The sequence below is a fragment of the Amblyomma maculatum genome, chromosome 3, assembly GCF_055883805.1.
Source record: "Amblyomma maculatum isolate TAMU_Amacu chromosome 3, ASM5588380v1, whole genome shotgun sequence".
Taxonomy (NCBI): Eukaryota; Metazoa; Arthropoda; class Arachnida; order Ixodida; family Ixodidae; genus Amblyomma; species Amblyomma maculatum.
This window is the reverse complement of record NC_139346.1, coordinates 150,338,909-150,366,481: the sequence shown is the minus strand read 5'-3', so window position 1 is coordinate 150,366,481 and position 27,573 is coordinate 150,338,909. Positions and strand designations below refer to the sequence as shown.

Genomic DNA, 27,573 nt, shown 5'->3' with positions numbered 1-27,573 from the left:
AGGCTCATGATAAAAAGTATCTTTAGCAGCGCCCATCTAAAACTGTACTTCCTAATATCACAGCACAGTTTACCCATTGGACGCTGTGCAGCAAAATCACAAGATTCAGCAGAATTGCTCGAGCTTTGTAAAAGGAAGATAGCACAAGGCACTCAAACGTTTTCGTAGTTTCTTATTTTTTTGTGGCCCCACAAGATGGACGCTCTTCTTTATCGGTGCAAGACAAATTTCTTGTCGACAATGCTTTACCCGTTGTCGTCGAGAGGCCGAGGTTGCCTACCGTTGCCGCTGAGGCTGGCGTTCTTCGTTGTGTGTGCGCTGCTGTTGACTCAGGCTTCGCGGGGTCATAATATTACAAGCTCCATCGTGGACGACGATTCCAAGTACTACCCACTGAAAAGAACGACCGATATCGGCCAAGGGGATGAGATCGACTTCGAGAAAGCGCTCAGGAACTTCGTAGCCAGTGCCTTTGCCAGCGTGCCGAAGTCGCTGGGGAGGAAGCTGTTGGAAGCCGACGTACGACCGGAGTGCACTGTGGGTCTCCTGCGGACCATGAAAGGCTTTCAGAACCTCGAGCCGTGGGCGCTGAGATGTGAGTACCGAATTTGAGGGATTTGGTGCGGTGCTTGTTTCTTAGGTTTCTGCAACTACTGCTGAAAGAGAAAACGTAACTGAATGAGTGAGGAATAGATTAAAAAAAAAAACACAAATCTGCAACATCGACAAAAACTGCTTCGCAGCAAACGCCTTTTTGCTCTAAGAAAAATCTTGAATGTTGCGTGCAAAGATGAAGTCAGAACATTTACGATTATCTAAGAGATCTTGCACTGCTTGTGCAAAAGAAAGGCTACTTGAAATACAACTGCTACGCAGGGTCACTGTTTCTTGAACATGCCAGTGGAGAAGATCATTCCTTTGTAAATACGAAATTGGATAATCGTGTTCTTGCAATGATTGTTCTTTTGTCCGCAAGAAATTTGGCAGTTTAAAAAAGAAAGAAGAGAATAAAAGAGGAATAATGAAAAGCATCCACAATTATTAGCCAGCAAGTGAAAAAGAGAGACACAGTTCTTAGTTACAAGCATATACTTTGCACATTCGCTCCTTGCTGACAGGTTTCAACGAAGCTTAAAAGTACTCACAGAAAAGGCTGACAAAATGTAAAATAATTGTAAAATTAAATTATGATCTGCTCAACCTGATGGCGTTACTTACCTATGAGATCCTCAAATCCATCAGAACAGGCCAATTTCTTTCCATCGTTCCCACTAATGGCTCTGGAGAGGTGCAGTAGGCAAACGTTTACGGGACGATGCGGCAAATAAAGTAGTCAGTTTGAACACTTATGTCGATTTGTCAATTTATGTTCCGCGTAGCCATGGAGTCTTCATTTGTCTCTGACGTTATCCTTTCAAAGGTGTGGAGAGATTAATTTTTACTACCATTTCTTGCCCTAACGAGGATACAAGCCAATATATGACAGAGAGTAGCTTAGATTACCAAACCTCAGCAAGAATAATTAATTACAAGTACATTGTACTAGTGATTAGGGCCTCATCATCATCATCAGCCTGATTATACCCACTGCAGGGTGAAGGCCTCTCCCATATTTCTCCACTTAACCCGGTTCTGTGCTGGCTGCATCCACTTAACCCCTGCGAACTTCTTATTCTCATCCGCCCACCTAACTTTCTGCCGCCCCCTGCTACGCTTTCCTTCCCTTGGAATCCAGTTTGTTACCCTCAGCGACCATCGGTTATCCTCTCTTCGCATTACATGTCCTGCCCATGTCCATTTCTTCTTAATTTCCGCTAGAATGTCGGTAACTTGAGTTATTTATCTGACCCACTCTGCACGCTTTCTATCTCTTAATGTGACCCCTACCATTTTTCGTTCCATAGCCCTCTGGGTTGTCCTCAACTTAAGTAGAACTCTCTTGGTTAGCCTCCACGTTTCAGCCCCATAGGTGAGTACAGGCAAGATGCAACTGTTGTATACTTTCCTCTTGAGCGATACCGGTAAGCTGCTAGTCATAATCTGCGAGTGCTTGCCAAATGCGCTCCATCCCAATCTTATTCTTCTTGTTATTTCCTTTGCATGGTCCGGATCTGCGGTTACTACCTGTCCTAAGTAGACATATTCGCCTACTACTTCCAGTATTTCGCTACCTAAAGTAAACTGCTGTTCCTTCCCGAGGCTGTTGAACATTACCTTAGTCTTCTGCATATTGATTTTCAAACCTAACTTTCTACTTTTCCTGTCTAGGTCATCAATCATTATTTGCAGTTCATCCCCCGAGTTGCTTATCAAGGCAACGTCATCAGCAAATCGCAGATTACTGAGGTATTCTCCATCTACCCTTATCCCTAACTGCTCCCATTCCAAGTCTCTGAATACTTCCTCTAAACAAGCTGTGAATAGTACTGGGGAGATTGTGTCTCCTTGCCTAACACCTTTCTTTATGGGAATTTTGTTACTTTCTTTATGCAGAACTATCGTTGCTGTGCAGCCACTATATATATCTTCCAGCACTTTCACGTACGGCTCGTCTACCCCCTGATTTCGCAATGCCTGCATCACCGCCGAGGTTTCAACTGAGTCAAATGCTTTTTCGTAATCAATGAATGCTATGTATAAGGGCTGGTTATATTCCGAGCATTTTTCTATCCCCTGATTGATGGTATGGATATGATCGATAGTAGAGTACCGTTTCCGAAACCCTGCTTGATCTTTTGCTTGATTTCAGTCTAAGGTTGTCCTGATTCTATTAGCGATTACCTTAGTAAATACCTTATACGTAACAGACAGTAAGCTGATTGTTCTGTAATTTTTAAGGTCCTTAGAGTCCCCTTTCTTGTGAATGAGGATAATGTTTGCATTCTTCCATGGTTCCGGTATCGTCGATGACACCAGGCACTGCGTATACAGGGTGGTGGCCAGTTTTTCTAGCACGATATCCCCCCCGTCCTTCAGCAAATCTGTAGTTATCTGATCCTCTCCAGCTGATTTCCCACTTTTCATAGTTTCTAGTGCTTTCTTGACCTCGTCCTTCGTCACTGGTGGAACGTCTGACTGTTTTTCCCTACCGCCAATCTCATTACGGTCCTGACTACTTTGGCTACTGTAGAGATCTATATAGAAATCCTCGGCTACTTTGACTATCTTGTCCATATTAGTGATGACGTTGCCTGCCTTGTCCCTTATCGCATACATCTGGTTTTTGCCTATGCCCAATTTCTTCTTTAACTCTTTAAGGCTTCCCCGTTCTTTACAGCATGCTCAATTTTCTCCATGTTGTACTTCCTTATATCGGCCACCTTGCGCTTATTGATTAGCTTTGATATCTCGGCCAATTCGATCTGGTCTGTTGGATTGGAAGCTTTCATACTCTGGCGTTTCCTAATCAAATCTTTCGTCTCCTTAGACAGCTTACCGGTATCCTCTCTAACTATCCTACCCCCTACTTCTACCACGCACTCAGTAATGATATCTCTGACATTATTGTTCCTTGTCACTAGGGTAATGTCTCCATCCTCAGTTAGAGCTGAATACCTATTCTGTAGCGAGATCCTGAACTCTTTTGCCTGCCCCCTCACCGCTAATTCGTTGATGGGTTTCTTTCTTACTAATCGGTTGCGTTCCTTCTTCAGATTTAGGCTAATTCGGGACCTCACCATCCTGTGGTCACTGCATCGCACTTTTCCGATTACCTCTACATCTTGCATAATGGCGGGGGTTGAACACATTAGAAGTCGATTTCACTTTTAGTCTCTCCGTTAGGACTTTTCCATGTCCATTTCCGGTTCTTCCGTTTGCTGAAGAAGGTATTCATGATTCGTAAGTTATTGCGCTCTGCAAACTCAACTAGTAACTCCCCCTTGCTATTCCTAGAACCAATGCCATAGTCACCTACTGCCTTGTCTCCTGCCTGCTTTTTCCCTACCTTGCGTTCTGTATGCCATCATGGCCGGCTCTCTGAGGTGTCCCAGCTCATGCTAGTTGAGGAAACTACTATATGAGGACCGATTCCCCTCAACACGTACCGGCGTACGTGTTTTTACATAAAAGATGAATTTTATATTTGCGCTACTGCTCTCATCAGAGAGACTGAATTTCATATTATTATTACTTACAAATAGGGCTGTCGTTATGTGTGACACAATGAAGGAGTAGGTAAAAATGCCTTTAGCCCCGTTAATTGTCGGCGAAATCGAGGTGACATTGAACCAAAACTGAAGCCGTCATCCGACCACCAAACGAGACTTCCCGAGATTTAGCAAGACGAGTTCTGTGCCCTCATACAAGTCCGGCATGTATCCCAGAAAATGTCTGCTGCGCCCCAAAAATTTAGCCCACCTGGACTCTCAAAATTTCATCTTCTCTAAATTTGACAAATCATTAACCAGGGTTCAGCTCCAGAATTAAACTGATTAAGACGTGCTAAACCATGTTTGGCATGATTTTGCTTGTCAGTTTAGCATTGAGAAACCGGCAAGGAGGAAGAGGAAGATGAGGAGTAAAGGCAGGGAAGTTAACCGGTAAAAGAAACCGGTTTGCTACCCTGCACTGAGGGAAAGGAGTGAGTGGATATAAAAGTTGTGGGTAAGAGAGGGATGGGTGATGTCAGCCCAGTCACATCATATAAATGTCACATCACATCCCGTCACTGTCATATCACGTAACATAACAGCAAAGTCATAGCATTTAGATCAATCCTGTGCTTTTCATAAAGCGGAGCAGTGCCTGGGAGGCCTTCACCGATGGCGATCGCCATGGCCAGGCACCTAGGATCTTAGTTTCAGTCAGTAAGCGTCCATCTAGAAGCTCGAGCGCACGGCATAGACACTGTCTTTTCTCACTGTATATGGGGATCTCGTCGCACCCGCAGTTTGTACATGCAGGGCTATCTGACATACCTCTAACAAAAGAATAAGAGTTTGTGAATGCTACACCAACCCACAGGCGGCACGTCATCACTATGTCATAAATGGAGGACATGACATCATCTACCAATGGCTTCCAGGACACAGCGGCGTAGCTGGCAATCTCCGGGCGAACGAGGTCGCACGAACAGCCCACCAAGACAGCGATTGTGTGTTGATCCCCTTTTCCAGGGCAGACGCAGCGGGCAGACTTCACGCACATGCGCGGGAACACACGCTCTCCTTGTGGAATTCTGGCCAGTTTGCGAACTTCCGCTTAAAATTACTGGACCCTGACTTGAAGCCGACGTGGTGAGAAACCGGAAAAGTGATGTCAGTGCACGTAAAAGCAAGTTGTTGGCGTACATTATTCCGCTGCTATCCAATACGGTAAATCTTTCCTTCCTTCACTGTAGCCTTCTTTCCATCCCCTATAACGTGGCTCCGGGGTCCAGCAATAAGTGCGAAAAATACTGCAGGTTTCCTTTCCTATACACACTTTTGCAGATTGCTCAGAGCCCAAAAGACGTCCCTGTAAAGTGCGTTTTTGGCGAAATTTCCGGAGCTTCCCAATACGGCGTCTAATAGTCAAAATCACTTTAGGCCTATGAACTAAACTTAAACGAAAGTAGTTTTTTTTTTTTAAACGAAGCGCCCAGTATCTGCCTTTTTCTTCGGAGTGCACCTGCAAGAAGCGGACGTACAAACATTATACGATTTTGTTAGGCTATGAAACACCGGCTTAGTACTATTGGACTGAAATTGGTGTCCAACTTATTTTCAGTATGGTCAATTCAATAGTGATCTCATAAATTAAGGTGGGACACAAAAACTCTTGCCCTTGAGCCTTCGTAATTTGACCTCGTTCACATTTGACCGCAAGTAGTGTCCAAACCTATTTGAGCATGGCTAATTCACTGGTGACCTTGAATGCATCAGGGCCATTCTCATATTCGGCCCTCTAAACCACCTAGACTCCTGGACTCACCTTGTCGGAATTCGACCAAAATTGAAGTCCAACCTAATTTCAGCAAGCCACGTCAGTGGCGACTTGAAAATTTAAGTAAGCTGCCAACCGAAAATTGTCTTTCTTCTGAATTTGACCACGATTGTTGTCCAACCTGATCTTACTACGGAGACAGTGGCGCCTTTCTAGCAGAGACAGGCTACCCCAAAATTTTAGCCGACCGATCACCAATATTTGACTTCGTTCGAATTTGAACAAAATTGCTGTTTAACAAAATTTGACGATTGCCAAACCAAACCAAGCCAAATTGGTGATGCTTTCCAAATATATGCAGACCATGTCAATAATTTTAGTCACCAACCCCAAAATTTGACTTCGTCCCAATTGAACCGATATTGGTGCTTAATGTAATTTGACTATCACGAAATTAGTGATGCTTCCCAAATTTACATGGACCATTTCTACCATAATTAAGGCAAACAGAACCCCGAAATTTGACTTTATACGAATGTTGCTAAAATTGCTGTATAACCTAATTTGACTATATCCAAATCATAGTGCTTTCCAAATTTACGTGACAACAACTCCAAAATTTGCGCCACCAACCACTAAATTTGAATTTGTTCGAATCGAACCGGTAGTGCTGCCCAATCCTATTTGAATACCACGAAATCAGCGGTGATTTCCACATTTATATGAACCATTTCCAAAATCTCGGATACCGAAATTCTGAAATTTACCTTCGTCCGAATTTGACTCAAAAGACTATGCCACATAATTTAACTATCACCAAATTAAAGACGCTTTCCAAATTTGCGTGGACCATCTCCTAACGCTGGGCTACCATTGCCCCGAGATTTGACTTTGTCCAAATTTAACCGATACTGCTGCCCAATCCAATTTGACTATCAAAAATCAATGGTGCTTTCCAAATTCTCGTTGACCATTTGCAATTTTGGTCCTCCTAAACCCTGAAGTCTGCTTCCGTGCGAATGTTATCAAAATTGTGTTCAACCTTATTTGACTATCGTGTAATCAGTGGTTCTTTCCAAATTTACGAGTACCATCTCCAAAATTTGCGCCACCAGGCACTTCAAATTTAATTTGGTCCGTAGGCAGCCAAACTTGGTGCTAAACCAAATTTAATTATGGTCAACTCAGTGTTAACTTCAAAATTTATGCGGGCCATCCCCCGAAATCTGACTTTCTTCTGCATTTGACCTAAATTGCTGTCTAACCTGATTTGACCATGTTCATCTCAGTGCTGACATCCAATTCAGGTGGGCCATCCCGAAAATTTAACGTTTTTATGCACCTTCTGCGCGTGCGAGCAATTGGGCCTGATGAAAGCAGAGGTAGAAAAAGTGGCGAATAGCGATCGCTTTAAAAATTATACGTCACAGCAGAATACTGCTCGGCCCTGCCGATCACGCAATGGTTATGCGGCCACTCACGATGGTTACAAGGCTTGACACGGAGTCCGTGAACATTTCATGCTTAGGAGAGGAAGTAATCTTTATGAGTGTTGATTATCGGTCTTTGCACCAAATATTTCAATCACCCCTTTGTCAGAGGACTGCGAACTTCAGCTGCCAAGTATCCTAAAGATCGCAGTCCTCGGACAAAGGGGTGATTGAATTGAAGACTCCTTAGCCGCCGTAAAACAACTGAAGAAAGTGACAAAGAAACTATGTGTAACCCAGGAAATGCACGCACTGCACTCAATAAAAAAACAAAGATAAGCATTCAGATACATTGGAGACAAGACGATGCTCATAACGCTGAGCAGAAAAACATTGACCACCTCACACACAAAGTTGCAAACACTAATTCACCTCCCACCAGGCTCCCTTTTGATGCCCGCTCCGCTATTCCCTTCTTAGCATCCTCTTTAAGGAAAAGTACACGTGCTCTCATTCCTCCGTGCACTTTCCCCCTTCCTCATAACTTAACGAGATTGGAGGAGGTTTCCCTGAGAAGGATAAGAGCTGGGGCGGCCCTTACTCCGTCGGTAACATGCCGATGGGAATCTGAAGAATGCATCGGACCCACCACATGTCCGAAGTGTTCCACACCAGCTGCAGAAGGGGATGTTCGCCACCTGCTGTGGACGTGTGCAGGGACAAGGGCATCAAGGATAAATATTCTGCAGAAAGTGGGACTAACCGCAACAAGGGAAGAGGACTTCTCCAAGTGGCTCACCGACAACAATAAGAGCAGGAGCCTTCTCCGGTTCCTAACGGAAAATTATTTACACGGGTTTTTATAATATGACTTATGACAAGGTTGAATAATAAAAGAAAAAAAAGCATCCTCATCACTGTCCTCAGTAAATGAGATTCGATGTCTTCATTGCTCAGCTATCTAGGGCTGAAGAAACGCTTGAGTTACAAAAAAAAAATTACGATAGCTCGTACATACACCAAGAGAGCGTTTAATGGAATAAAACATTTTGAATCCAAATGACACTAGCTGTTCTTACGTTAACTCATTCAAGACAGAATAAAATTTTTGCCGCAGAAAATAAATGCAGATGTCAAGAGCCGGTTTTTTCTAACTAATGCATGCATGATACGCTGTGACACAACCTATATTTCTCTTTTCTCGATAAATATAAAGGCTTGTGTATATGTCTTTGTGAGTTATTGACTGAAGGTAAACAAATTTTAAAAATCACATAATCTCTGAAGAAAGCCACTGCGTTCAGGCCGCCAAACCTCCTCGTCTGTCGGAATGGCGGTGGCGAATAGCGGCGACCAAAACGAAATGTTCCTTTAAAGTCTCCCTAAACCAGTCAGGTGCACAAGCTATACGCTTATGCTCGGTTCACGTCTAAAGCTGCAACACTTTTAATTTTGGGGCATATGTGTCCCGTGTGCAGTTTTGTACAAGTTTAAAGTGAAAAAGTTTTGGTTGCAAGCTGTGCATGGGGCTCTTGTAAGCAATCCTGGAGTAACCAAGTTTAAGAGGTGAGAGGACAAGATTTTCCCGTTGCTTGAGAGATTAGGAAAAAAAAATCAAATCAATCTACAGCTTATTTTGAATAATAATAATAATAATAATAATAATAATAATAATAATAATAATAATAATAATAATAATAATAATAATAATAATAATAATAATAATAATAATAATAATAATAATAATAATAATAATAATAACAATAATAATAATCAATATTTATTTAACGTGCGCAGGAACAACCATGCGGTCTTCGTGCTGCAGCGCAAAAGAAAAAAAGAAACAAAAATGAAAATGCACAAACATGCTTACACACACAGAGAGAACTCAAAAGAAGAAATAAATAACACATGAAATGAAACTGAGACGAAAATTATCACGGAAAGAAAGCAATCAATGAGGTATTCGTGCTCAGCGCAAATAAAAAAAAAAGAGAAAAAATGAAAATGCACAAAAAAGTTTGCACACACTGAGAGAACACAAAATAAGAAATAAATAACACATAAAATGAAACTGAGACGAAAAGTGTCACGGAAATAAAGCAATCAATGAGTACCATCTCTTATATACACAGTGAGAGAATTGTTAAGTACATAACGAACGAAAAAAAAAAAAAAGAACGGTAGATATAGAGAAAAAAACAACAACAAATAACTGACACTGATTATAGTAATATAGAAATATACATAAAATAAACAACCATTCCAGTCGCAACAAGTGCGTGGTACCTAAAATGCAGGTTAGAAATACAGGAAAATACAATAAAGAAATATAACTGAACGCGGGACAGTAAGATTCGAATATGAAGTTTAAAGTTAAAATATAAGTAAGAAACGAATAAAAAGCAGTTCAAGTCACAGACCGCATTGAATCTGAGAAAAAGCAAGAAGTGAAGTAAATACAATATTTTAGGCTAGAAAGTGGAAGTTATATGTGGTAAAGTACTATTTAGAATACAACGGGCTATAAACCAAGCTAGAAACCACGATGCCTCCGACCGTGGAGGACGCGGTCGTGCTGCCTCCTCCGATGGAGGAATCGGCCCCTAAAGAAGACGCGGCACCGGCGACGTCTGAGACATCAGGCGCCCCCACCACCGCCGTCGCCGACTTTGCCGCGCCGCCGAGTGACCTGCCGCAGCAGCAGCCCGCATCACCAGCAGCGCCAGAACAGCCGCCTGCTCCTGCCAAGCCAACAATCGGCAATCGGCCCCAGCACAGCCTGTTTAACTACTTCATGAAACTGTTGGAGCAGTACGCTAAGATCCTTGTGCCAGGCAAGAATCTGATTGCGAAACTGAAGCGCGAGTCCGAGGACGCTAAGGTGATTCTGGACCAGGTGCGCTACCGCGTCGAATGGACCAAGCTCCAGGAGGCGCAGAAGCGCAAGCAAGAGGAGGAGGCCGAGCGAGAGCGGGTGCAGTAAGCGCAGATCGACTGGCACGATTTTGTGGTGGTTGAGACTGTCGATTACCAGCCGAACGAGCAGGGCTTATTACCGCCGCCCACTTGCCCGGACGAGGTGGGTTCGAGGGTGCTGGCGCAGCAAAGGATGGAGGAGGAAGGTGAAGAAGTTGAGATGGAGGTCGAGTCAGACGAAGAGGCTGACAGCGACAAGGAAGAGGACTCTGCGCCGACATCAACATCGAACGCGGCAGGGGCACCGTTTAACCTGCCCCCCAGGGCACCGAGCCCTCCGCCGCAACCTCCCAAGGAGGCCCCGCCGCAGCTGCCACCGCTGCCTCCCAACCCAGAGCAGGTCGTGGTGCGCAAAGATTACAACCCGAAGGGCGGAAAGCCTGCCAAGCCGAGCGCCGAGCAGTACCTCATCTCTCCCATTACGGGCGAGAAGATCCCTGCCGACAAGATGCTAGAGCACATGCGCATCGGTCTGCTGAATCCGCGCTGGGTCGAGCAGCGAGACCGAGCTCTGCAGGAGAAGATGCAGCAGGAGGAAGTTGGATGAAGGATGAAATGAACAAAGCGAGTTTTGGAAGATGTCAAGGTGAGGACAAAAAGAGTTAAATAACCACTGCATCCTCTCCAGAGGGGAATGGGAATGAAGAGACGGAGAAACTTGAAATGGTCTGAATTCCCTCATGGTCTCTCGCGGAACGCGCAGTAGGATGTACTCTAAGAGCTGAGGGCACATAATGTGGCCATGAAGGAGATTGTACAGAAAAATGATATCAACTCTGATATGACGGCAGTGAAGAGAAGGAAGATTCAGTTGGGCGCTCCTGGTGGAGCGAGAGGGGGAAGTTGCGCAAGGAAAGCGACAATGAAATAACCGTAAAAATGTTTTTTGTGCTCTGTCAACCTTGTCCAAGTTCGATTTGCAAGTGCCATTCCAAACAACCGACGTGTACTCCAAGAGCGGCAAGCATATGGACAGGTACAGTTTTAAGAACGGAAGTGGAGTACGGAACTCTCTTGAAAGTCTGCAAAAGAATCCGAGTGTGCGCATAGCCCGCTGAGCAATGTTTTTAGTATGAGAGGAGAAGCTGAGGGTGCGGTCAAAAAGTACACCAAGGTCACTAATTTCATCAACCCTGTCCAACAGCACAGAATTCACAAAATAATGGTAGAGAAAGCTGTGTGTTTTACGAGTAAATGAGACAACCCTAGTTTTGGAAGAATTGAGGGTAGTCGATTCTTCGCACACCAATCAGAAAAAGCAGATTTGTCCGATTGCAACAACAAGCAATCTTGAAAAGAATGTAATACCTTGAATATTTTTATATCATCAGCATAAAGAAGAAACGAGGAGTTCTTGATTGCCGAGGAAACATCATTAATAAAAACGGAGAAGAGAAGCGGGCTTAGTACAGAACCTTGAAGAACTCCACTGGTTGCAGGGTAAACGAAGGAGGTCTGTCCATTGACACTGACAAATCAGGAGCGACCAAGGAGATAGTTGCATAGGAGGGCTACGAGTGAGACTTCGACGTCAGAGAGTAGAAGCTTTTCAAGAAGTAGTGAGTGAGTAACAACGTCGAAAGCTTTGCTCATATTTATTTATTTATTTATTTATTTATTTATTTATTTATTTATTTATTTATTTATTTATTTATTTATTTATTTATTTATTTATTTATTTATTTGATACCTCAAAGGCCCCTGGTATGGGGCATTACATGAGGAATGGGCATGAGAGTTAAACTACAATGGTCTTGATAGCGTTCTTAAAATGGATGGCGTTGATGTGATGCACGGCGTCCTGTAGTAGATCATTCCAGAGCCGGGATGACGTGACGAAAAAAGATCGATAATAAGCGGTAGTTCTTGCGGAGGGAGCGTAGACGGTTTTAGGGTTATTATTACGGCTTGAGAGGCGATAAGCAGGTGATATGACTGATTCTCCTAAAGATGAATGATAAAACATATGAAAGAGGCACAATCAAGAAATTTTCCGTCGGGCTTCAAGGCTAAGTTAATTGGTTCTAGATTTTAAAGCAGACACAGTAGTGAAGTATGAATAAACAGAGTAAATGAAACGGATTGCACGATTTTGTATTTTTTCTAAGGTTAAAGAAAGGTATAGACTGGTGAGTATCCCATATTGATGAAGCATATTCTAGTTTAGGAGGGACAAAAGTTATGTATGCTAATGATTTGATGGATGGGGTGGCAAAACGTAGATTGCGCCGTATGAAACCAAGGGTACGATTAGCCTCGTTAGCGATGTTCATGACATGAGATGATCATGTTAGGCTTTGCGTTACAGTAATACCCAAGTATACTTACAGGAAGAGACGGACGACACTTCAGAACCAAAAAGAATGTATTTAGAAGGAATGGGCATCTGCCGACGATGGAACGAAATCAAACATATTTTGGAAATATTAAGAGACATTAGCCAACGTTTGCACCAAGCTTCGATTTGGTTAGGATTTTGTTAAAGAATGCCAATGTCAGTACTGTTAGTGATTGGGCGGTAAATACACAATCGTTAGCAAATAAGCGGATAGTAGAGGAAATATTGGAAGGAAGATCGTTAATATATATAAGGAAAAGCAAGGGTTCCAGGACTGTACCTTGGGGAACACCTGAAATGACCGGGCTACGAGGGGAAGAACAATTGTTAGCATAGACAAATTGCTCTCTGTTAGTCAAAAAGTTAGACAGCCATTCCAATACTAACGGGTTAAGATTTAGGCACGATAGCTTTAGAAGTATCTCTTTTGTGTGGTACTTTATCGAAAGCTTTTTCGAAATCGAGGAAGAGAGTGTCAGTAGGAACATTTCGGTCTAGGTTTGAGCTTAGGTCTTTAATAAAGAGAGACAATTGGGAGTCACATGACCGTCCTTTCAGAAAGCCATGCTGGTTAGTATGAAAAACATTTGTGGAGACGTGCTAATAAATAATATGTTCCATTAGTTTCGAACAAACGCTTGTGAGGGAAATGGGGCGGTGGTTTTCACATGAAATAGGTGAGCCCTTTTTGGGGACCGCAACGATCTTACCAACTTTCCAATCTTGTGGAAGGACACCTGTTGATATGGACTGCTGAAAGAGGTGGCACAATATAACACTTACAATGTTTTTAGTATTTTTTAGAATTTTAGGATTCATGCCATCGACACCAGATGAAGATGTAAGTTTCAATGATTCAATGAGTTTCATGATGCCATTAGCATCAAATGTAATCTGCGGCATAACTGGGTGAGCGAGAGCTGGGAATTCTGCTAGGTCACCGTCCGGTTCACTTGTAAAAACTGAAGAAAAAAAAGTTGCTAAGAGCATGGCTAGATTCGTGTTCCGTGATAAGGTTGTTGAAGTCATCATGTAATGTTAGAGGGTTAGAATGTGATGGGTTTTCAGTTTTCCAGAACTTGCGGGGGTTAGTGCGTAACATAGAAGGTAGAACAGACGAGAAAAATGTACATTTAGTTTTGCCTGATAAGGATAAAAATGTTTTTTTTCTGCAGAATAATATCTTTCCCATGAATATGCGGTGTCAAAACATTTTGCAGATCGAAAAAGTCTTTTCTTTTTGTTTCTGAGGCGTTTCAGCTCTTTGCTGAACCATGGCGACGATGGGTTTTCAGTGATGGTGATAGTAGGGACGTGTTTATCAATAAGTTGATGCATCTTGTTTCTGAAAAGGGACCAGTACACAGTGTCAACCTGACCTTTCTGAAGGACTGCTGCAGAGGCATATGTCATAAACGAGAAGTAGAGCGACCCGATATGAAGCCATGTTGATTCGGTACTATGATATGTTTGAGATGGAAGGAAAGTGCATTGTGCAAAGCTAATTCGAAAAGCTTAGAGGTTGCACATAGAAGAGAAATCGGACGATAATTGGAAACATCAGATTTGTTTCCAGACTTGAAGACAGGAAACACGCGTGCCATTTTCCACACGCGAGGAAAGGCAGCATTTATTAAACAGTTATTAAATATGGCAGTCAGTACTGGTGCAAATATATAACTGAAGGCTTTTATTATGGCGGCTGGAATGCCATCAGGTCCAGGAGACAAAGATGGTCTCAGAAGCTTAGGACTCTCAGCTATCAACTCCTCGTCAAAGAGAACGGAATTAGATAGTGCACCAGATGGGAGGCAAACGGAATCACAATGTGGATGTTTGTAAACGGAGGAAAAATGGTGGGCAAAACTGTCGGCAACATCCCGAATTTCCGACCATTAGAGTCAACTAAGCTAATACTCAAATCTGGTTTAATGGAACGCTTGCGAACGTAACACCACAACTAACTAGGACGATTTGAGGTGCTCCTCTCTAAAGAGGCAAAATAATAATAATAATAATAATAATAATAATAATAATAATAATAATAATAATAATAATAATAATAATAATAATAATAATAATAATAATAATAATAATAATAATAATAATAATAATAATAATAATAATAATAATAATAATAATAATGTTTATTTTACCATCACAAACTAGATGGTGCGAAGGTGCCTACAGTAAAAGCTGCCTCTAGGGCAGCTTGACAAAGCTCCAGGAACCCAGCCGCTGGCTTTGGCAGCAAAAGCAGTACATCATATTTAGAAAAAGACAATACATAGTTGAAGGTGAGCCAGCGAAAAAAGGGCACGTTCAGCGTCATCTTCGTGCACTCCTTCCTTGTGAATGTGTCCTGTTTTCACTGGTTCAACTATGCACCAACTGGCCCAAAAAGCTACGCTTCTCTGAAGACAATACATGTATCACAGAAAACTGCATAAGCACATGACATGTATTGGTCACAAAAACAGTAATAAAACCACATTCACAATTATTCACATGCAAAATAAAATCACCATGTAGAATTTTTACTTTCACAATCAAGTGTCGTTCAGTTAGAAATATACAAACATTTTGTTTTGTAGGATGTATTTCTAGTGGGATATTATTGAAATGGAGGGAATTCAAGAGACGTGGAAATGTATTTTCCAGTGTTTGAAGGCCGTTGTTCTGTATGTTTTAATATGCCACTTATTGATGTTTCTTGTTTCGTAGAGTTCGTGGCTGAGTTAGCCAGTTTATGAAAAAAAAAAAAAGGCGTGCTATTAGTAATCTCGCGCTTTAAAAAGCGGCATAAATGAAAGTTATCCAGTTTGGTATTCGGAAGTATTTCATGCTTAGAAAAAAGTTCTAGTGTGTGATATAAAAAACTCGTGGAAAGCTTCCTGCGTATTTTGGACAAAATTGATTCAAGAAGTAGAATTTGAATGAGAAAAAGTTTGCATACGAAACAAAATATTTTAAAATTCTAAAACTTTTCAAGCAGCTTTTAGAAGGCGAAAAACATCTGTTCTCGAAGGAATAAAATATTTAACAGAACGGAAATATTGAATATTATTCAATAAAAGGCACATATACTTCTTTTCCGTAGGTGTGCACCATCTGTTGGTGAAACGGGTGGTATACATGGTGAGGTCTCTTGTTATCTCTGAGTTCTGAATAAACAAGTATTTTTAATTATCGCCATGCAGTAGATCTGCAGTAATTAGAATTGGTATGCGACGCTTGCTTTATTTATTTGGTATTACTAGGGACCAAGAAGAAGAAGATGTGAGAACTGGTTTGGATAATACGCAGAATTCTTGGAAGTCTTCTTCGAATTCAAGAATATCGCTGAATTTTTGGATAAATATATTATTTTAACAGACCGTCAACACGGCTTCAGAAAAGGATTCCCTACAACTACGCAATTAGGTCTAACAGTGCATAATTTCGCGAAAGCAACACAACCCACAACCCAATTAGCAAATGGAAGCAAATAGATGTAATTTTTATGTATTTTCAAAAGCTTTCGACAAGGTCTCGCACAAAAAGCTTCTTCATAAATTGAGCAATATACTGAAACATTCGCGACTATTTACCTAGCTAACAGCATACATCGAAAAAAAAACAAGCCCTATTTGTTGTTTTTAGAGACCGTTATTCTCAACGACTTTCAGGGGACACTGGCGTTTCCCAGGGTTCGGTACTTGGACCGCATTTGTTCTTTTTGGTTATTAACAATGTTTTGCAAGGTGTTCCGGCTAGGGTTAAGCTTTATGCTAATGACTGTGTATTTTTCTGCGAAATAGAAGACAGAGTTGACCAATAAGAAGTTAAACGATGCTTTTCGACAAGTTGTGGGATGGTGTGAAGTATGGGAAAGGGAGATTAATTTGACGAAACTGTTTCCATGTCCATTACACACAAAAGACTAAGTTTCCTTACGGGGCTAATATTTTTTTCTATCCGAAGTAACGCATTACAAGTACCTCAGACTCGGGATCACTAATGACTTCAACAGGACTTCAACAGGACTTCAACAGGACTTCAACAGGACTAAGCAGCTTGAATATGTAGTAGCTGTTGCTAATTCCAAGTTGTTCTTTCTGAGGAGAACGTTTAACATTTCTGCACCAGCTGTCTGCTTACTCGCATATAAAACTGTAATTCTGCCAATACTAGACTGTACATGCGTAATTTGGGACCCTTTCATTAAAACTAGCATTAACAAGATAGAAATGGTGCAAAGAGAAGGCCGGTTCCTTTACAATAGTTTTGAACGTAGTTCAGTAACAGAGCTCTTAACAAAAGCAAACCTGTCACCATTAACGCAAAGTAACCGGATGTCGCATATTCAGCTTAATAACGGCCACTATAACTAGATCTCACGGAGATACAAATTTTTTCTTCCGGTTATGCTACTAGAAAAATACAGAGTTGTACAATAACCTCATTTACCGCATATAACAACTGTTTTATGTATTCTTTTTTTTTTCACAAATAGCCGAAGAATGGAATCGCTTAACTGATGACCAAGCGTTGAAATCATCATTGTCGGCGTTTATTTGAAGCATTGTTTAAAAAAAATCGTAAACCGCAAACTTCGAGCTCTGTTGATCTGATTTATATTGTATTTTTTTGTTTGTTTGTTTGTTTTTTACCTGCGTTACTATTGTATTCTTTACATATGTACTCTGTCGCACCATGCTAAAGTCACCTGTGGTCACTCACTGGTCTGGTTAGGTTTTTATTACCTTTTGCGCACTCCGCGGTGAACAGAAATCAATAGAACATTTCTTGCTATTTTGCCACCACTTCATCATGACGAGAGGGTGGTTTTTGCTGGAGTGTAGAAGTACTCGCAACAGCTTCACCCCTAGTCTGAGCAGCCGTATCTGATTGTTATTTGCCGCTACCATGCTTGGGTACATCCAAAGATCTGTTTTAAGGCAAAAAAAAAAATATCTTACTGGAATCTAAACGTCTGCCTTGCTAATATTCTTTTATCACTACCGTTTGTATCATGTTTCCTTATAGCGAGAGAACTTGACTCTTTCTGCCGCCACCCATCACCTCTCTTTCTTACCTTCGTCCTCGCTCCCGTTTCTTGGTTTTCGTGACTTTTAACCAGTACGTTATCTTTTTGTTGAGGAAGAATCAGAAATTACAAATCAAAAATAGCATATACGAGTGTGGCGCTGCTGTTCTGAATTCCCAAAATAAATAAACTGATGCTGCAAAAGGGCCAGATCTGATGTCACTTATTTCAGGAAGCATAGAGGAGTAGTCCGAAAAAAAGCGAGGGTGGGATAAAGTAAGCAATGGTGACGCCAGCTTGCTGTAACAACCATGCACCTTTACTCCCAATAATTCCCAAATAGGTCCCGGGTAGCCTCACTGTACAACTGGATAACGCGCTAAGGCGCACGGTCGGTGTAGCTCGTACTAAGCCTGGTAGTGCGCCTGTGACTGCTTTCTGCCCGATGTTTAGCGCTCCTTAGCGCTCCCTAATGTTCATTACAGTATTGGACGCCTCTGGGAAGCTGCCGAATGGCCTACTGCAGGGCTCCCGTGCTGACATGGGTGCCTTCGATGAGTGCCTGGAGACCGTCGTGCTGGACAGCTTCGGAGGCGCCCTCACACGTGGCCAATACTGTAACCTATATATCTACTTTACGAACGGCACTGCCATTGAGGAAAGGATCATGTCCGCGTCCTCTGCATTGCACCCGAAGGTAAACCCCTCGTAAATATATGTATGGAACAATTAACACATCACAATAATTGCTGAAACCTTTGTACGTTCTCTGCAAAATATGTGATGTAAGCAATTTATGGCCAGTCATAAAATATTGACGCTTGGATTCTAAAAGGGCAGCTTACTTCATGCCACCAAACAAACAAAATAAAGGCAGGTCCGTATATTGCATTTTATACTTTATAATAAACCCTGGCTGTTCTGAAGCCAGTCTTACCAAATAATGTTCTAGTCTCTCGTGCATTATCTACCATGAAAAAGGAGAACCTAGCACATAACTCTACATGGAGCGCAAAGCAACAAAATGGCTCCTGCGTTTCAGACACACGGATAAAAAAGAACGCAGTACAGTTGCTTCTGAAGCCGCAACCGACTTATCAAAATGATTAGAAATGTACAAATTTCTAATTCTATTGATATTCAAGACGCACTGGGAGGTGTATAGAGGGGATACATAAAGTGAATAGAAAGCTATTTTCCTTTATTATCTAATAAGCCATGCGCTAATCATTGCAATGGCAAAATGATGTCAACCCTCTGTGGACCGTTAGATTAAACCAGAACATTCAGCGTGTTTTAGTAATCCTCAGCAGCATGTACATCACTCTGTGCACTGAATTGATACATAGTTTAACAATCACAATAAAAATATCCCGATGCTGCTTAAAAAAAAAAAAATCAAACCGTAGAAAAGGGCGGAGGGGTTCAGAGGATGCATTGGGGTACGCGCTACTGAAGCAGCCGTCATCACTATGTATTGCCTATACTCGGGGTGTTTACTGCTGTAGTTGCTAATAGAACCAGGACAACCTGAGAGTTATATGAACCAAAGGATCAGTCAGGCTTTTTGTAAAATTAAGCCGACAACGCAATCTCCCTATATTACCTCAGCCCATCCCCTAGGTCATGGAGTGCTTGGCTCACCTCTGCAAGAACAGTTGGCACTCATGTTTTGAGCACGCTGCCAGATCATCTACTTAAACGTGCTGCGAACCAATAATGATATTCGCGCGAAAAAAGCGCCAAATATGACCAACCCCTATAATTAGCGTTCAAAGGTTGTGAGAAAGTATTTGACTGAGTCAAAATCTCAGACGTTCTGCGGAGAATAACGAGCCATGGTGTACAACAGCCATATATATATATATATATATATATATATCAATAGCCCTACACAGACACCATAGTATCCAAGAAAATAATCAATTCCCTACATATGGCGTCAACAGGAAGGCACGATCGCCAGTGCGTGTGCACACCGTGCGTGTATTCACCGTGCGTGCATTCAGCGCGTGTGTACGCAGGAGGAAACAAAGAACTAATTTGGGAACATTTGGAAATAACGGTGATCGGAGGGATATTAATAATCTGTGATTCTTTGGTGATATTACTTTGCTAAGTAACACCGGCAATGAATTGCAGAATAAACGAGCGAAACAGTCAAAGCAGAAAGATCGGTCTGAAAATTCGTATGCAGAAAACTAATGTTTAATAGCTTCTAAACAAAATCAGTCTACAATAGTTGCAAAAGGAGTAGAAGTGATAAGAGAAGGAGTCTACTTACGGCAGCTAATGATTACAGATCCGAACCACGAGAGTGAAATAGGTAGAGTAAAAACAAAATAATGCCCATTTGGCAGGTGCTCCCAGGTAACGAATGGCAGTTTACCTGTATCACAGAAGACAACATTATATTAACGGATCTATCCTAACGGGACTCACTTATGGCCAGAAATATGGAAGCTGACAAATGTAGTTAAACGGGGCCAGATATAGAAAATGAAACGGTATGTGTAAAGTTAACTGACAGGAAGTGAACAGAGTGTGTCTCGCAGCAAACGTGGGGCGATGAAATTATAGTTGAAATCAAGACGAAATTGGAAGAAATGGCATGTAATGCAAAAAAAAAAAGATAAAATATGGTTGATGGGGTTAACATACTGGATTCCAAAAGAATTAAGGTAAGCAAATCAGGGGGCGGTAGAGAGAAAGAGGATGATATTTCGAACATTGCAGATATAAAATGGTTGTAGCTGGCAGAGCACGGCTCTCATGTGAGGGCTGTGGGAGAGACATCTGCTCTAAATAGGGCGCAATCACGCTATAGTGTAGTTTTCCACACTATAGCGTGGAAAATCACACTGTGCTATAGTGTGGTTTTCGCGTGTATCTTACCTATTTATTGATTTATTCAGATATCTACGGCGTCCTAACATGGGCATTAGAGAGGAGGGATGCATCTACGACATCCAGTGCTATACTGCATATTTTGCGAAACCTGTTCATATAAATTGGGCCCTTTATGGAGTCTTTAAAACAATAATTGTGGTTATAGGAAACTAAGGGGCACGGTAACGCAGGAGGACACCTCAGCCACTCCGAAGAGAATGAAGTAGACAATCAGTGAAAAAGGGAGACGGAATTAAGCGCCCTAGTGAAGGGCTTTGGAGCAATTTCGACCACCTGGGTCTCATTACGGTGCGCTGGCATCGCACAGCACATGGGCGCAATATAAGTTTCGCCTCCGCTGCAATGTTGAAACCGCAGTCGGGTTCAAATCCGGGTACTCCGGTTCAGTAGCCACCTCGGCTAGGCGGCTTTAAACAGTATTTTCTTATCCTGCGAGAAAATGTTTCCTGACGCCGCAGCCGTTATTGTTGACACTAAAACTCCCAATAAAACGAAGAATTTTCGCCTTTTGAGCTTAATTTAGCAAAACGTTCGAGTCCCGTCAACTCAATATTTATTTTTTCTTTACAACAAACCATGTATATAGAAATTATCGAAGAATGCACAATAGGTGTAGTGCAGTGACAAAAAAAATAGACTTGCGACACACGTCATAAAACTTCAAAAAAATCTAGGTGTGACGCTGAAGGAACATTAAAATCTGCAGAAAGATCCGGATCACCGTTCGCTGCAAGTGGTAGAATAGACATGCTTCTTTCTTTCGGCGTCTTTGGGTGGAGAACCAAAACTATAGAGTAAATAGAAAATTCATATTTAATACTTACTGGAGACAGTCAAAAACATCAAAAATTTTTAGTTGTGGAACGGTAACGTATATAAAGAAATTTAGGACAAAGAAGAGCCAGTATTATAAGAAATCAACAGCAATGAAATGCACTGAAAAAGCCATCACTAATGAAAATTATGCTGCAACTTACATACTACGAAAAGATGGATGGCGCAGCGTTTCCTTTCAGTAGCTTTTGGTCGTCCGCATTGCTGTTGTTTTCGAAGTAGCTGCCCTCAAGATGGGACTGCACAGAAAATAAATAGTAATTAATATTAGAAGTCGAGTGATCACTGAAGAAAGAAATGAATTGGTCACTCTGATATTGCATATAATTTACACGAGGCCACGGTGCACTTAAACAATTTTGAAGTGTTTGACGTTTCCGCTGTTGCATTTTGTCGACTTTTAGAGGCGAATATATAGCGCGTTGCACAATTACCGGCGCGCTGTAGAATGCTTCTCCCGGCTAAACCGCGGAATCCTCGTAGCTCAAATTTCGCACCGAAATGGCATTTTGTCGTTTTGACAGTATTTTTTATTACCAAATTTGTTGGGGGCACTTTCCTAATTCGATCAGAAGAAGTCTGATGTTCCCATCGTATGCGGCGGCGGCGATGTCAGTGCCATCGCTGGGGCAGCGGCTCGTCTTGCATCGCCACCGCCGCATACTGTCGGAACATCTGACTTCTTCTGATCGAATCAGGAAAGTACCCCTAACAAATTTGATAATAAAAAATACTAACTAGAAAATGCCATTTATTTGCGAAAGTTCAGCTGCGAGGATTCCTAGGTTGAGCTGGGAGAAGCATTCTACACGCGCCGGTAATTGTGCAACGCGCTATAAAGAAATCGCTATGGCGAAGTAAGCGGCGAAGACAAACGAACCCAACGGGTCGACAGTAGATCGCCCATGCATCCGAAACTGGTGAAAACACCGTATAAACAAAATAGATATTTACGGGCAACTTATTCGGAGGAAGTGCGAAAGCATACACCTTCGGACTGCGCTACCGACGATTACCAAAATAAAGATATTTACAATTAACTTTCCTGGCTCATTAGAGTGATCGTTTGGTCTGCGCAGTCACTTTAGGTCATGCTTACGTTACTAACTAAATATATTTGGCAATCATTTCCATTATATACTACTATCTGAAATATTTAGTATTATAATATTCTGACCTCTAGAAGTAATCCTTGTTTGTCATCCATTTAATTTCGTTTCAGTTAATATATTACAAGGATTACTTCTCCGTCCCGGAACTTCCACTTCTTCGCATTGCACTTTGCTTCGTTGACGACTGTAGCCAACGAGATCTGCAAGCATTAGTTGATTCAGGTATGTGGACACGATTTATTTTTTTCCCGTTACACTACGAGAAACTGAGGACGCGTTGGGCATGTCTCTTAGTGGATGCGTCGAACATGAGGCAATAGCACGTAGAAGCAAGAATTAAAAGTCAATGTATTAGAAATGTTAAACTCGGCACGGTTTTCTGGTCCAAGTTCACCACATATACCTCTCGCGACCGGTGTTCTTAGCGAACCCCGTAACCAGCGTTGGTCAAGTAGGGAAGGGCATATGATCGCTTTAGCACGTGAAGATCAAATACTATTTATTTACCTCCCCCAACCGCTGTGACCTTTTCTTTGTGTACCGTCACATATACTCAACTTCAATGAATGCTATAGCGGTCGCTTTTCAATGATCTGTACATCTTTGTGCTCGAAATGAAGAATGTCTGCACGCTATTTCCATGCGGAAACAATAAATCCGAAACCTGTTTTTGACAAATTTCGGGTGCGCTCTCAACAACAATATTATTGCGAAAGCAATACTAATCTAGGTCTCGAGCCTTCAACGTGGCGCGGCCGCACCCACGTCACGCTGTGACGTCACATCCCATGCGACACTAGGGTGAGAGCTGGGCTACCAATGTCACACCCCACGTGACACTAGGGTGAGAGCTGGGCACGTTCATACGGCTTGGTTAAAGCGGGGCTTTATATTGTAACACTCTTGCCTCTATGTAACAAAACCTTTCTGAGCCCAAGATATGGCGCACACGAAACATGCGGCACTTCCACTCCCACTCCCTTCTCCTTCGTCCAACTACCCCCGAGTTCCTCATCTTCATTTATCACATGGGCTGTAACTATATGTTGGCTGGCAGGAGCTGCCAGCTTGGGTCTTTCGTTTCACATGGGACGGTTATGTCAGAATCAGCCTGCTAGGACAATGGCATTCACGTTACTGCTATAGGCCACTAAGGCACGTTCATATGGGTTGGTTAAAGCGGGGCTTTATAAGTGGGCTGAGGAAGAATAAAAAGAAATGTAGAACGCTCGGTCTCCGGCAGCTAATGATTTCGCTCAATATTTGGTTCAGCAGCGTTGAACCCTTGTAATTTTTTATTATCAGCGATCCCAGTCCGTACACATTAACTCATGGAGACAGAAACATTATTGAATGTAAGAAAATATTATGAGCTTAATAAGAATTATAACTTATCAGGCCCGTACTAAAATATTACGAAGAAGTTATATCATGTATAGTGCTGCTTCTCTTTTTTTTTTTTTTTGTGTTCCCTTTTACAGTGAAGCTGCCGTTGGTGCGTGTGGAGGTGTCCAACTGTGTGACTGTGGAACCAGAGAGCTGGAGTAACCCGCAAATAGCCATTGCGTAAGCTTTTTTAAACATAATTTTATGTGAAGGTGAACCCAATAAAAATTTATTCTTTATAATGAGGGGGGGGGATTATACTGGACCTTTGTACCAGCGTGAATTGAATTAATTTGCCGCGCGGGTGCGCCTGTGAGGTAAGCGTTCTTAAATGACTATTACATATACTGGGCAACCGTTTAATACAACAGGGCCTTGCCATCACGTGAGGCAGTTAAATGCTAAAACGTTAATCATTTAACAAGCGCCTTCCTATTTGTTCTCACCCGTAATCATAGGCAAAGTGTTTATTTATTTATTATTTATTTATTAGTACTTTAAGTGTCACAAACAGTAGTTCTATCTGAACAGTGGTGCACTGTGATACATAAAGCATCCATGCAATAATCATGAATTGCGACTGACCGTCACACACATGTCCAAATCGAATACATATATGGGGACAAGCGTAGGTGAGATTGTGTCCCCGTCCAAGTAAGACAAAATAAAAATAAATGCTCTAAAAGAAGCTAAGCAAGGAGAGAGGAAAGCTTGCTTAGCGTACAATTTTATTTAGCGTATATATTTTTCACAAAAATGTAGCCAGCATTTTTAAGGAACAAAGCAGAATTGTTGAATAGAACTCGAGTTGGATGCTCATTATAGGTTGAATACACTTGGCACGGGTTACGTAGAATGGCCGAGAGCGTCGGGCGTTTGGTATAGGCACATTGAAAGGAAGCGCGACTCTCAGAGTATATAACAATCAATTGCACCAATTAAACATTTGTGCAAGAAAGCAATGTCTCATCACTCGCATCGTGTAGAGAGTGAGACAAGGTTTAAGGATAACAGGCGACTGTAGTGAACGTTTAGCGTCCTTAAGTGCCCATCGTAGAGAATCCGAATAAAGTACTTTTTTACGCTTTTAATCACGTCACAATGCGTAATCGTCGAAGAGTTCTAGACTACACTCACAAAGACTACAAGGCACAAATGTAATCTTGACAAGGCAAGTGATTTTTGCAGAAACAAGAGGCTATCTTTCATCGTCAAATTACTTGTAGCACGTGTCATGATACCTAAAGCGCGGAAACTCAAGTTTGTACGTTGTTAACCTGGACGTTATAAGTCAGCTAGGAACATAGGTGTATGTACTACATTCATGGCGCAAACAACATCAATACAGCGTACAAGATTGCCATGTCATGCTGATCTTTGTTGAATAATTCATTTTGTTCAAGATAGGTTAAAATGTGCTTGAGTAAAAAAGGGTCTAGGATTTTGCATACCGTTCAAGTTAGAGAATTTGGACGTATAGTTTGCGGGGTTATTAATAATAATACGTGACAGCAGGCTAGTACAGGAAACCACAACAGGTGGTGAGAGACGTAGGTGTTCAGGCAAGCACCAACCGTTGCTTCAGCTTCGTCGTCCCTCGCACTGTAGTCCATCGTCGTCCTATTCACGGGTATATACGTAACAATATCTCTAGATTTATCTATTGGAATCAGTTTAGCTGTTTTCTGTTCATCAGATATGTCGCTAGTAGCTAGGGATTTATTGTAGAGAATATATTCATTCGCCATACCATTAAGAAACGAATTTGGGATATTGTCAGTAACAGAAGATTTTTTTGCGTCAATGCACAGCAGTAAAGACAAAATATATTTTATATTTTCCTCCTGCAGATATCGAGAAAATTCATCTAGGACTCCGTCATCTAAGACATTTCATTGAATTTAGGTTAAGTTGGAAGGTGATATTTCATCAAAATAATGCTGTTTGGTTCTTCCAGGGTCGTCTTTTCTCTTTTAATAATTGCCGTCATGTCTGGAACGGTGGTGGAGCACTTTGCGCAGCGCAAACCACAGTGGAAAAAAGACCATTGTAAGTGCATGGTGCTTCCATTTCAACTGCGTTTATAAGCAGGCATTTTTTTTACACGCCTAAGTCATTTATTCTAAAGCATTATTTGTTTTTAATGTGCTTTAATTGGTGGTTGTTTTTTATTCCCAAGGCTTCTCTTGTGGCATAACGTGCAGCTATCACTGAGTATTTGAAGAAGGATGTGGAGGCTCTTCTCGTGCCGTAATGTGACGTGACTCTGGTTTATATTGTTGTGTTTGTTTTGAATATGCACTGCCATCCTACTGAAAGCAGTTATAAAATATCTTCATACTTTTCGTTAGAGCAGCTTCTTCAAAGGGTAAAAAACACAAAGATAACTCGCGTTATTCAAAGGTGTTGTTAATAACCAGAAACTTCTAGGAGTGTCACTTCTCCCATCTATTAAACAGACTGTGAATTGTGCCTGCCATTTCAGTATATTTTATAGGGAGGGGGGGGGGGGGGCAGGTGAGCAGAGTGCGTTATTCTTGTCTAGTCTCAGCAGTAATTTCTCACTAGCTACATTTTCATTATCAGTAAGTGTCAGCTTATATTATGGCATTCACGCGCAGGTACACTGTATGAAATTTCCAAGGCGTTCTCTGCAACCTCCAACACCCAGCTGCTGCTCAAGGTGGCCGACAAGGCTGATGCCGACCAATACGCTCTTCAGTTTCTTCACGGCATGAGGTTTTTCTCCTTGGCCTACATTGTGTTTGGTCACTGCGGACAGACCATATCGGACAGCTGGTGTGGGTATTGGTTGTATGCGATGTTCTTAAGTTGTTTGCGTCGTTTTAATACGGGAATTTTAAAACTGAGTAAAAATACGTCAGCATGCACCAGAATGGTACAAAACATCCCGAACATCCCCATGGAAGATTGTGCTTGGCCAATGCCATAATTCTACGCCGTGAGGAGGCATGTTGGCATGTCTGTCTGTCTGGTCCACCTAAAAAGCATGCCTCTAGCTGGGGTCTGTTGGCAGGTAATATGGCAGGATAATGACTGGTCGGCCGTTTGTGTGACCTCAAATGGTCACATGTCATGGGCAAATTTTCTTCAGATACTAAACGGAGCTACAAATTTTTAATGAGATTTGGGCTCAGCGAGACCATTGCAATACGAGTCCGGCACTCCATGCCTAGCCCATGCAGGCACGTATCTCACGGCTATGTTAGAGCGGGGCTTTATGTCTATGTCACTTCCGCCAACACGAGCGGCATACATTTTAGTCCTCCTCAAAAGCGTGCGCTTGGCAGGTGGTAGTTTTCAGGCGATGTGGCCGAGCACTGGTGGGTGGGCCGGTGGTGGCGTGTACGGAGTGAAATGCGGCTGAATGGCGTCACCACGTAGTAGTATGGTGCCACAGTGTATGTACGAATAAATGTATATTCTTGACCGCTGAAAAGAAACGTTCAATATAGCCATGACTTACGACATCCCTCCAATTTTTGCGCTGCGACAAAGACAAAAAGATTTTCAAAGATTAGAGCCAAGACAGCTTGTACTCCACGCATCATTTTGCAAGAATTGCGGGAGAAACGGCGTGAACAATCCTTCCGACGTACTGTTCTGATCAAACGAGTAAAATCTTGTGATAATCAATTTTTATTACTCGGTGATAGAAGTAAGTGATTT

General features: G+C 42.0%; 1 protein-coding gene across 1 annotated transcript in view; it reads left to right on the top strand.

The window, feature by feature from the left end:
- The first annotated feature begins 240 nt into the window (after positions 1-240).
- The window catches only part of LOC146196441 (nose resistant to fluoxetine protein 6-like), a 52,817-nt gene continuing 25,484 nt past the window's right edge, over positions 241-27,573 (top strand). Inside the window, exons 1-6 of the mRNA XM_084597016.1 lie at positions 241-595; positions 18,127-18,338; positions 22,608-22,719; positions 23,979-24,063; positions 25,841-25,929; positions 26,499-26,684. Coding sequence (XP_084453142.1) covers positions 241-595; positions 18,127-18,338; positions 22,608-22,719; positions 23,979-24,063; positions 25,841-25,929; positions 26,499-26,684 — 1,039 coding nt within the window. The remainder of the gene's footprint in view (positions 596-18,126; positions 18,339-22,607; positions 22,720-23,978; positions 24,064-25,840; positions 25,930-26,498; positions 26,685-27,573) is intronic.